Here is an 11,628-nt window from a genome sequence, read left to right as displayed (position 1 = left end):
TCCAACGTCATATCATGTTTCTCGTATTATGATGGGATAATGTGTTTCTGCTAGGTGGTCCCTACAACAACAACCACAACAACAACCACAACAACAAAAACCACATTAACAACAACAAAAACAAAAATAACTGCAACAGCAATCACAACAACAACACAACAATAACTACAACAACATTAACAACAACAACACAACAACGTGAAAATAGTTATCGTTAAACGATAACTATTTTCACGTGCCAACAATTTATATAATTGCATCATATATTCTAGTCATTACACGTGCACTGTTCTACATGAATCCAATCGAGAATAAATAAAAGATAACAATTTTCTTCATATAAAAAAAACCGTTTGTGTATATTTTATTTGTGTGCTTGTTGTGTGCGTGAGTGTGTGTTTATATGTGCGTATCTATATGTGAGTGTGTCTGTGTGTACGTGCTTATCAACGTGGGTTAGAAATATACATATCATTGTAATTCATCGGTGTACATGCATAAGTGTGTTTACGTTTCGTCTAGGTACCGTCTGCTCGGATGGCATTGTATTTTACTTTCATCAATCGCAGTATTTTACATTCAAACCTTCGCCCTGATACATTCACACAGACGTCGAAATTCACCTTTGCAAAGAAAAATTGTGTGTACGTGTGTCTGTTTGTGTCTGTGTGTGTTTGTGTGCGTGCGTTTATATGTGTGTGTTTGTGTCTGTGTGTGTGTTTGTTTTGATGTAGGTCTTTCTATGTAGGTGAACACGTGTTCGTATACACGTGTGTTATTTCAAGGTATTATTATTTGAGTTCGAGTGTGTTTTTTTGCATATACTTGTCTGTATATGTATGTTTGCTTGTTTGTTGTGTCTGTATGTTTGTTTGTTTTTTGTGTCTGTGTATGTGCTTGCTTGCTAATATGTGAATCTTTTTTGCGTGTTCATGAGTTTGAATTTGTTATTGCATGTGTGTGTTTATCTCTCTATTGATGTGTGTGTGTCTTTTTCTATGTCTGTGTACATGTTTCTCTCTCTCTTCTTCTCTTTCTCTATCTCTCTTTCTCTGTGTGCGTGTGTGTGCGTGCGTGTTTGCACTTAACCATTCTAATTTTTTCTTTTTTAATGTTCTTTCTGATCGCATTGATAAATTCCTTCCCACTTATATGTTTTATTCTGATTATTCTGATTAACAATAGTAACAATAACAAAAAACAACAACAATATTTATTATTGTTTTGTTATTAGTAAATATTATTAATATTATTATTATATTTTATACAATTAATATATTATGGAAGCGATCTACTCACTAAATTTAGTAGCAGTTTTTGAGTTTGGTCAACTGCTTTTTATACCGAGAAGATGATAATGCTAATAATGAGGCATGTAAATTATGGTGATTATAATTATTTATGCACTCCCTCGCTCACTCACTCACTCACTCACTCACTCGCACGCACATACTTTCTAGTAATATTATTACAAAACTGTTAATTACACACATCGTCCCAATTCACAACAGATGACGAAAGCCTGGTCTGCTACTGCACAGAAGCCAGATGCGTGCAGACGAACTACATGTGCAAGGTCAAGGCTTCTCACTCTTTTTCCTCCTCCTCCTCCTCCTCCTCCTCCTCCTCATCATCATCCTGCTACTCTATCATCAAACTACACCCAACCTTACATCAGGTGAACAGTGTGGTCCATGGCTGCAGTGGTGGTGGTGGTGGTAGTATTAGTAGTAGTGGTGGTAGCAGCAGTGACAAGGGTGGTAAAAAAGTTTCGCTTCAAAACGATTTGTCGGATGTGGACCTAAACAATGACATTTGTTATGGCTTTAATGACGACGATGATGATGACGACGACGACGATGATGATAGTGATGTTGTTGGTGATTATAATGGTTTTGATAATGATGGTGGTGATGATTACGGTGATGATAGTGATGAAGAAAGTGATGTTGAATCTCGCGCTGCTGCTGATGATGATGAATATGCTGGCAGGAAAATAGAACGTCAGCCAAAAATAAATAATATCGACTTGAAAAACAAAAACATTGTGAACAACAACAACAACAACGACGACAACAACAACCTCAACAACAACAACGACAACAGCAGCAACAACAACAACAATCCAACCCGCGACCACATTAAAAACATCACAATTTTTAATAATGACATCCCCAGCAGGCAATATCGCCATCACGTCGGCAGTAGAAAGAACAAACCAAACTATAAGACAGACAAAAAAGTGAAAAAGACAAGAAAAACAATTAGTCCCGCCAATAATTCAAAATGGCGTCGCAGGTCCGGAAATAGTGACGTCAGAGTGTATGTGTCTTGCTGCCGGTCTGACTTGTGCAACTACATGAAAAATAAGATTACTGTAGACATCAGTGAAGATGATGAAGATGAGGATGTTGGAGAAAATGAGAACGAAGACTATGCTGGAAATGATGATGGAAAAGATGATGACACTAAAACAAACAACATCGTCGTTCAAATAGATGAATCCAGTTACTCAGATGATGGCGACGGTCTTGTTAATGTTCACAATAGTCTTCGCAAGAATTGGAATAAATTAAACGGAGGTATGTAGAAATTCACGCAATTTCAAACATTTTTACAAAGTTGTTGGCTCACAAACAAACAAATGTATGCTTGTTAACTGTGTGTGAAATGGTGTATGAATGAAAAGCAGGCAGTTGTACATTTAGATCATCATCACAGTTCCATTCGCAGATGAGTTACATTCACCACAAAATATGCACTCAAACGTTTTGCGTTTTTCATACATTTACCTATATAGAAAATAAACGATTGAAAAATTTATGCCCTTAAATAACATTGATGTTGGGCATATGCAAAAATACACAAAACACGCACATACCCGTACGTATATAAACATATGTGCTTATATAACTACATACAACACATGAAAGCATAAATACAAACAGATGTACAAACATACACGCACACACACACCACACACACACAAACAAACAGACAAACAGACAAACAAACAGACAGACAAACAAACAACACAAACGAAAACATACATCAAGTTGAGAGAGAGTGCTCGTTGGCGCCCTTTGTTGAAACATGACGAGCCAATGCACATATCATATGCATATTTTTATTCATATGTTTGTATATGTGTAGGTATATGTGTATGTATATTGTATGTATATCCGTGCGTGTGTTTGTGTGTTTACACAGACATATCTTAAGGCATATAAACATTAATACTGTATTATTTTAATTAATGAAATGAAGAGAATTATTTATTTACCTTTCAAAAAATTGAGAAATATTTAATAAGATAGCAAGCAAGACGTCTGCCTAACTAGTTCCTCACAATGGATCCGTGATAATAAGAATAACAATAGGGAATTTTTTAATATTAATAAAATAATAATACAAATAATAATAATACAAATAATAGACAGGCAGGATTATTTAATAAATAAAATAATAATGAAGAGTAGGTCCCATACAAACTGTGTGGCGTCCGGCTGGCTTGGCATGCCAATGAAAAATTTTTGCTATAGACGTGTCGGGGGCGAGGAACCAGAAGTTGATCGAGAAATAAATTAATGAAAAAAATAACGTCTAGATTTAATTATTTAAAAATATGGATATTAATCAATTATATTTCACTCGTGCAACTATATAGCTATAACATCCCGTCACTAACTTTTAAAGTTGCTTGCTTGATTTTTGAACAACCTTGTGAACCATCATTGTAGAGAGATCGCTAAGAGATGTAATTAATTTATCGAGAGCATTAATTTACCGATGTAACTAATCTATTATTGATGTGATTTATTTATCTTTAAAATGAGAATTTTTTTTGTATTGTTGTACTCACAGTGGTTGATTTATTGCAATCTCTAATTGCTGCTTGCTTTGTACTTTTTAATGAAAAATCTACATTTCGTTCGTTTATAGTGTATACATTATAGCACTGTATTTGTTGTGTAAGTATAAGTGTATTTAATTTTATGTATATAAATATATAAAAGTGTGTGTGTGTGTGTGTGTGATGTGCGTGTATGCTTTGAAAAAACAAAAAACAATCCTTTTTCCGAAGACTGTTGATTTATGACGTAGGAGTTTATCATCGCACAACATTAAATCAGTGTGACACACAATGGCATTTGTACCACATGTACCGTGGTATCATTTTAATTTTTAAAAGGTATTAGAGAAACGAGAAGATAATTCAAACAAATGAAATCAATGTATGGAGACAAACTACTGAAAATGGTTGGTTGGTTGGTTGTGTCACTAATTTAATTCGAATGTCCTTGGCTGAACGTGATGAGTACATAATGACGAACATAACAACAACACACGTTTAGACGACATTTTCCCCGAGATCGGGGGTTGCCGTTTGGCTACCTATGATGAAACCGAAATACCCCTCGACGCCATCCACATCTGTCACTCGCCTCAGTATCACGCAACCCCGCTTTCACCCTGTCCTTCTCCACCTGCTCTCTCCATCCCAATCGCGGACGACCCCTTCCTACCACTCATTCAACCTCGAACTCCAACGCTCGCCTAATCCCGACCCTTTCATCCCTTCTCAACACATGTCCATACCACCGCAATCTCGATCTCCTTATCAATGTCACAATGTCCTCATTCAGTCCCATCATTGACGAACAAGATGATGCTGTTAAATAAGTGATGATGTTGGTGATAATAAAAATTTTAAATAGACTGCTTGTTTGTTTTTTTATAAGTGATGTGTGTGTGTGTGTGTCTAAATAATGTTTAATGTTGTTTGATCGATCCATAAGTGAACTTTTTTTTTAAATAATTTTTTCACATTAAATGTTATTGATTGTTGGATGGTCCCTAAATCATTATGCCTGGTACACTTCTATTTATAAAATGCCATAAATTATCATCTGACATGTCAGCATCCGTGATGAAGATGAGTAGAGTACAGGGTGATGATGGTTAAATGATTACGTTGACGATGATGACATATCCTCATCATCATAATTGTCATGTCTTGCTATAACCATCATTATTCAGGACGTGATGTCCTTCATCATCATCAAAACTTCCATCATCGTATTGTCATCATCGTCATCATTGTCAGCGTTATATATATATATATATATATATATATATATATTTATATATTTATATATATATGATTTTGATAATGATAGTTATAACTAGACAGATAATGAGGGTGGTTATGTCAATAATGTTTATAAACCACACAATTATGATGGTGATGATAATGATGATAATGATGATAATGATAATGATGATGATGATGGTGATGATGATGATAGTGATGCTGTTTACGAGAATACTAAAAACGATAATGATGATGATGAAGATGAAGGTGATGATGATGATGGCGACAAGATTGACGATGGCGACGATGATTATGCTGCATAAGTTCGAGATTTTAAACAAATTACAACATTAGAAGTCTAAGCAGGCTTGTTTGCATAATAACTAAAAAGAAAAAATTACAACCACACTACTGCTGCTACTACTACTACTACCAACACTACAACTAACTACTGCTACTACTACTACTACTATTACTACTACTATTACTACTACTACTAATACTACTACTACTAATACTACTACTACTATTACTACTACTACTACTATTACTACTACTACTACTAATACTATTACTACTACTACTACTATTATTACTACTACTACTACTACTACTACTAATACTACTAATACTACTACTACTATTACTACTACTACTACTATTACTACTACTGCTACTACTACTACTACTACTACTACTACTACTACTAACTACTGCTACTACTACTAACTACTGCTACTACTATTACTACTACTGCTACTACTACTACTACTACTACTACTACTACTACTACTAACTACTGCTGCTACTACTAACTACTGCTACTACTACTACTACTACTACTACTACTACTAATACTACTACTACTATTACTACTACTACTACTATTAATACTACTGCTGCTACTACTACTACTACTACTACTACCACTATTACTACTATGTTACTACAACTACAATGCTACCACAACAACAACTACTACTACTACTACTAATAATAATAATAATAATAATATCTTCAATATTATCATCACCGTCATCTTCATCATCACCGTCATTTTCATCATCATAAAATCGTCATCACCAAATAAATCAGTCGTCACGGCCATTATAATAATATAATACTTAACGCTATTTCAATATACAATCAATTTATTGCCTTCCACATTGTTATTATTATTATTACGAAATGAATATATGCAATGCATGTATGCAATGGAACATATGACAAGATTTCGAGTGTTAATTTCATCATTCGTTCATTCGTTCGTTCATTTATTCATTCATTCATTCATTCATTCATTCATTCATTCATTCATTCATTCATTCATTCATTCATTCATTCATTCATTCATTCAATCATTCATTCATTCATTCATTCATTTAATCAATCATTCGTTCGTTCATTCATTCATTCATTCATGAATGAATGAGCGAGCGAATGAGCGAGAGAGTGAGTGAATGAATGAGTGAATGAATGAGTATACTACGACGAGACAACTGTCTGTCATTTTACGGCGCCATATCTCAATTCAATAGATTATGCATCATACACACATACTTGCTTGCTTGTGCAGATGCACAATTGCACACATACATATACAAACACACACACACGCGCACACACACACATACATACATACATGCATACATACATACATGCATACATACACATATACATACATACATACATAACATATATACATACATACACACATACATACATACACACATACATACACACACACACACACACACACACATACATACATACACACACATACATACATGCATACATAAATGTATACAGTAAATTCAAAACAAAACTGCCAAAATTGCTGTCGTTGGTAGAAAGTTCGACCACGTGATGCCAATCTTGAAGGAACTGCTTTGACTCACAGTGAAGGAAAGAATCATCCATAACATTTGCGTAATGTAGCCCAAGGCTGTAAATGGGCTTTTGCCAGAATATTTGGCAAATAAAATAACAAAGAAACCAGCTCTTCCAGCTGGTCCAAAGTTGAGATCCGACTGGTGCCATCTACTGATCTGCAGATTGCCTCAAATGATATCTAACATGTTTTCCTTGGTCGAAAAATGCTAACTTTCGCACAACGATGTGTCGACGCGTGTACGTAGTGATACACGCAGGCATACAAAAACACGTCATATTTATTTATTTTGCCTTTGTATTATTTATTAAGCATATTATTTTTTTTTGTATAAATGCAATTAATCCCAAACAAAGGGTTTCTTTTACGAAAACGTACAAATAATGATACACACGTGCTCGTTTGATTGAGCATACATGACAAACTGCCATATGAAAATTAAAGATGATGCGTAAATTAGAAGACACACGCAAAAATGAAATCAGGAATAATTCTACATACATACACGCACATACACGAACGCGCACATACATATACGCGTACGTAAGCACAGGTGCACGCACACATACATAGTGTGATACGTATATACGCATGAACAAACACGCATCTAAGCAAACATAATGTCATGCAGGCTATCTATTAATGCATATTCTGGAGGTAGTGGAGTGTGCATAGCATTAATAACAATTAGGAAAGAAGAAAAACAATTATAAAAAAAATAAAATAGATAATAATAACATAAACGCAACATCAACAATATGTAAATGATGGGATGCTTGTTTTTGTTGTTTTTGCTTGGGAAGGCTTAGAATGGTTGAGTGTGTTCATTCGTTCGTTATTCTTTTTGGAATTTGTTTTTTGTGGAATAATTTGCAGATGTTGTTTGTTTAAATATTTTTATCGTTACATATATTTTTGTTTTTTTATTCATTGTCGAGTTTTAAAATTTTAAGAAACGTTCCTTTTGTGTTTGCAGACGAAAAAGAAAAAAGAACAAAAGATTCTGACAGCAGCATTGGACATGTCAACAACTCATCATCGTCGTCGTCGTCGTCATTATTTATTTCTTCTTTACATTTATCATCTTCCTCCTTACCCTCCAGCTCCTCCTCCTCCTCATCATCATCATTCTCATCACCAGACTGGCTGTACATAGCTTCATTCGTCGTCCCGATACTGGGAGCCATCATATTAGTTTTTGTCGTCATCATGGCATTGAAGCTGCTTAGGAACAGCAGCAGCAGCAACAGCAACAACAACAGCAGCAACAACATCGGCAGCAGCAACAGCAACTACAATTACGATGCGTGTGTATGCAGCTGCTGCAACGACACCTACTGCTACAACATCGTGTGCGACGACGACAAGTGCAACAATGGAATCAATTATTCAGGCAGTACCTCCACGTGCAGCTTCAATAATAAGAACAACAACAACAATCCCGACATCAACAACCAGCCACAGCGAGGCTGCATCTGTGACAAAACATTAAACCCCGTCTGCTCTCACCGATACTCTATAAATATTGTCCTACTACCTGATGACGTCAATAGCAGACGCATGCTACTTCCGGCGAGCCGATGTAGCAGCTGTACGCATGGTGGCTACAGTCGTGGCTACCACGGCTTGCATCAAACCATCTTGCAGTGGATTTATCGCAAGTGTAAAAGTTCCATGGCGGGTAGATCGTCAGATGAGAACGCCGAACTCTTTTGTCCTGGAGAACGGAACAAAAGCACGAACCATGCATCTCACGAGCCACCATCTGACGAACATTTTTTTAGTTCTCAAGGGAATAAGTTATATTGCTTGTCGGAACATCTACTGGTTGAAGATTTCAAGAATTTGAAATCTCTACCGGAAACATCGATCAAAATGAACCCTCCAATTCACGATGTGCTGTGATTAATATTGTTGTTGTTCAACGCACTGTTTTAAATTTTTTCTTATTTTGAATTAATTACGTTATTTATTAAATATTTATTTATTTACAACAAATTAGAGTTTTAAATTTTCAGTCATTTTTTTTAAAGAATTGTTTTAAATTGTTCATAAATTTAAAAGTATTTGGTTATTTGCTAAAATTTTTGAAAAACCTTCTTGAGTGTCTGATTAATTTATTTAAAGCATAATAAAATAAATTTAACATAAAATTCACTGAAACCAATCATCATGCATTTGATGTTAATACAAATTTTGAAAGAAAAGAATGAGTAAAACGTTATTTAATGACTTAGCGCTGTGCATCTATTGCTGAAGATGGCAAGAACAATTATACCTGCTTACGAATTCGTAATTATAATTTATAACGTTGATTATAATCACAACCAATTAATTTTCTCATTCGTTCAGTCGTTTCAGTGCAATCATCGCCTTTAATTAATGACAAAAAATTAAATGAAATTAAGGGTTTTTGCCTGTACGTAGAGGGCTAAAGTTTGATGTTTAAAAATTATTTGTCTGGTGTTTCCATTTGACGCCAAAAATAAACTGAAGACATCGGTAGATTGGATAATTTACTAGAAAAAATTTTTTCCTTCGCTACCAATCAAGAATTATCCCTTTGATATAAATACAATTTTAGATTTCAAATTGAACGCTCCGTTTTTCGTATGACTGAAGATGATTTCTGACGTCCTAAATGGTTTACATATCATAGAACAACACATTTTCAACAATAACTCAATAAAAATAATAAAAATTAAAACAATTAAAAAATATATAAATATAAATCAATCAAAAATATTTAACTGATAAGTGTTAAATGAATTTTTAAAAACTTATAAAATATAAAATAATTTGTAAACTGTATTTAATTGAAGAAACGATATATTAAAAACTTTTCCAATTAAAAATTTATTTATAAAAACGTCAAAAATAAGCAACAAACATCTAGAGGGATAAGATGAATAGGCTTAGAATGGCCGCGACTACAAGAAACACGAACGATCAAATTGACCGAGTCCTCGATCATTTGTACATCGGATCCGTCTTCTCCCTATCACTTGAAAACATAAAAAGAGCAAACATCAAACTCATCATAGACTGCACTGTTGAAGGTCAGGGTAGATTTTTAAAACTTTAAGAACGTTATTGTTGTGGATTTCAAATTGAAAGACGTCTTTTGAAACTGGCTATAAAACAAAATACGACCAGTTTACATTAAAGATACCAATTTAATTTAGTAAAACGAAAATATACTAAGAGGAAAGATATTTATTACTAGAATATGATATGACTATTTGAATAGAGCCATTCGAACGGTCGTTGTCTCCAGCCCAATATTTAAATTTAGTTCATAGCCAAACAAATGGTCAAGTGCCTACGTTGATAATAATAAAATATAAAGCTGTTGCAAAACAAAACATATTGTACATGATTTTAAACAACCGACTTATCCAAACCAGCTGATGATTTGTATTTTATTTAAATATATAAGCAACTCGTTAATTGACTTGGAAATGTTAAACAACTCACAACCGCTCAAACAGGAAATGGCAAAGTATTTCCTGGCGTGGAGCAAATTCAAATTCCAATTGACGACAGTTTCAATGTTAACATTGCTACTTTTTTCGACTTGTGTGCGGACGCTATTGATGCTTGCCAGGTTTTTCTTGCAAAATATTAATTATTGATTAGAAAAAAGTATTCGTAGTTCATTTTATGTCAGTCATTTCATTACATTTGTTTTATATTTTTAATGCAATTTATCAATTGAACAACTTTTAACCTGGCATATTTGCGCTAAATTCTAAATAATTATTTTTTCAACTGGCCGTATGTAATCAATTTGAACGTTTAAAACGATCCAGAAACGAGGTGGTAGTACTTTGATCCACTGCACAGCTGGCATCAGTCGGTCGGCCACATTTTGCATTGCCTATCTCATGAAGTACAAACGAATGCGGCTGCGTCAAGCTTACAATAGGTTGAAGTCCGTTCGATACGTCATAAGGCCGAATGAAAATTTCTTCGAGCAGTTGATACTCTATGAACTGACTCTTTTCGGCAGCAATACAGTTTCAATGATACAATCTATGTTTGGTAGAATACCTGATGTGTACGGTAGAAACATTTATAATTTTGTTCCAGTATTCGGTCAATAATGATTTCATTTTCAATCAATGCATTTTACTTTTCGTTCTATTTAGTTCACAAGTCAATTCATTTTCTGATTTACAAAAGTGACAAAAAATACGACTTTTTAAACCATTTTTTAAATGATGTTTTAATAAAATAAGTTTGTACGATAAATCTAATAATCAGCAGTCATGTTTGATTGATTTAAAACCAAAAAATATATCCACCATAAATAACAAAAAAAAATAAGCATATGTAAATATTGTTTATATGACTCCTTCTCCAACCTTCCCAGCACCACCGAACTATGGATATGAGGCCCCTGGAAAAAGTCATGCTTCTAGTGACTGGCAACCTAATGATTTAAAAAAATGATTTACTACATAAACTATGAAGAACGTGAAAAAAGACAATTATCTTTTTAGATGCTGTATTAATATCAAGCCATTGAGCCACCTGTTTTTTCTTTTTATTTTATCAAATTTTGAATTAGCAATAAAACTGAGAAAGAGCTGAAATGGCCTTTGTGTTTCTTAATTTGGAAAGATTGTTAAATTTATCT

General features: G+C 34.0%; 3 protein-coding genes across 3 annotated transcripts; all 3 read left to right on the top strand.

Annotated features, from left to right (window-relative positions):
• Positions 1–403: 403 nt before the first annotated feature.
• On the top strand, positions 404–2,590 carry HELRODRAFT_159500 (hypothetical protein; the record flags this gene model as incomplete). The annotated part of the gene is made up of 3 exons (XM_009011384.1): positions 404–455; positions 1,512–1,576; positions 1,679–2,590. The coding sequence occupies 3 exons, from the start codon at positions 404–406 to the stop codon at positions 2,588–2,590; spliced, it is 1,029 nt and encodes a 342-aa protein (XP_009009632.1).
• Positions 2,591–8,195: 5,605 nt separating this feature from the next.
• Positions 8,196–8,891, top strand: HELRODRAFT_159499 (hypothetical protein; the record flags this gene model as incomplete). The annotated part of the gene is made up of 1 exon (XM_009011383.1): positions 8,196–8,891. The coding sequence occupies one exon, from the start codon at positions 8,196–8,198 to the stop codon at positions 8,889–8,891; it is 696 nt and encodes a 231-aa protein (XP_009009631.1).
• A 1,015-nt stretch (positions 8,892–9,906) lies between these two features.
• HELRODRAFT_159498 (hypothetical protein) lies at positions 9,907–11,092 on the top strand (the record flags this gene model as incomplete). The annotated part of the gene is made up of 3 exons (XM_009011382.1): positions 9,907–10,045; positions 10,478–10,593; positions 10,799–11,092. 3 exons carry the CDS (start codon positions 9,907–9,909, stop codon positions 11,090–11,092), a joined length of 549 nt encoding a protein of 182 aa, XP_009009630.1.
• Between the last annotated feature and the right edge of the window lie 536 nt (positions 11,093–11,628).

This window comes from Helobdella robusta (genome assembly GCF_000326865.2).
Source record: "Helobdella robusta unplaced genomic scaffold HELROscaffold_1, whole genome shotgun sequence".
Taxonomy (NCBI): domain Eukaryota; kingdom Metazoa; phylum Annelida; class Clitellata; order Rhynchobdellida; family Glossiphoniidae; genus Helobdella; species Helobdella robusta.
This window is presented reverse-complemented; position numbering and strand designations above follow the sequence as displayed.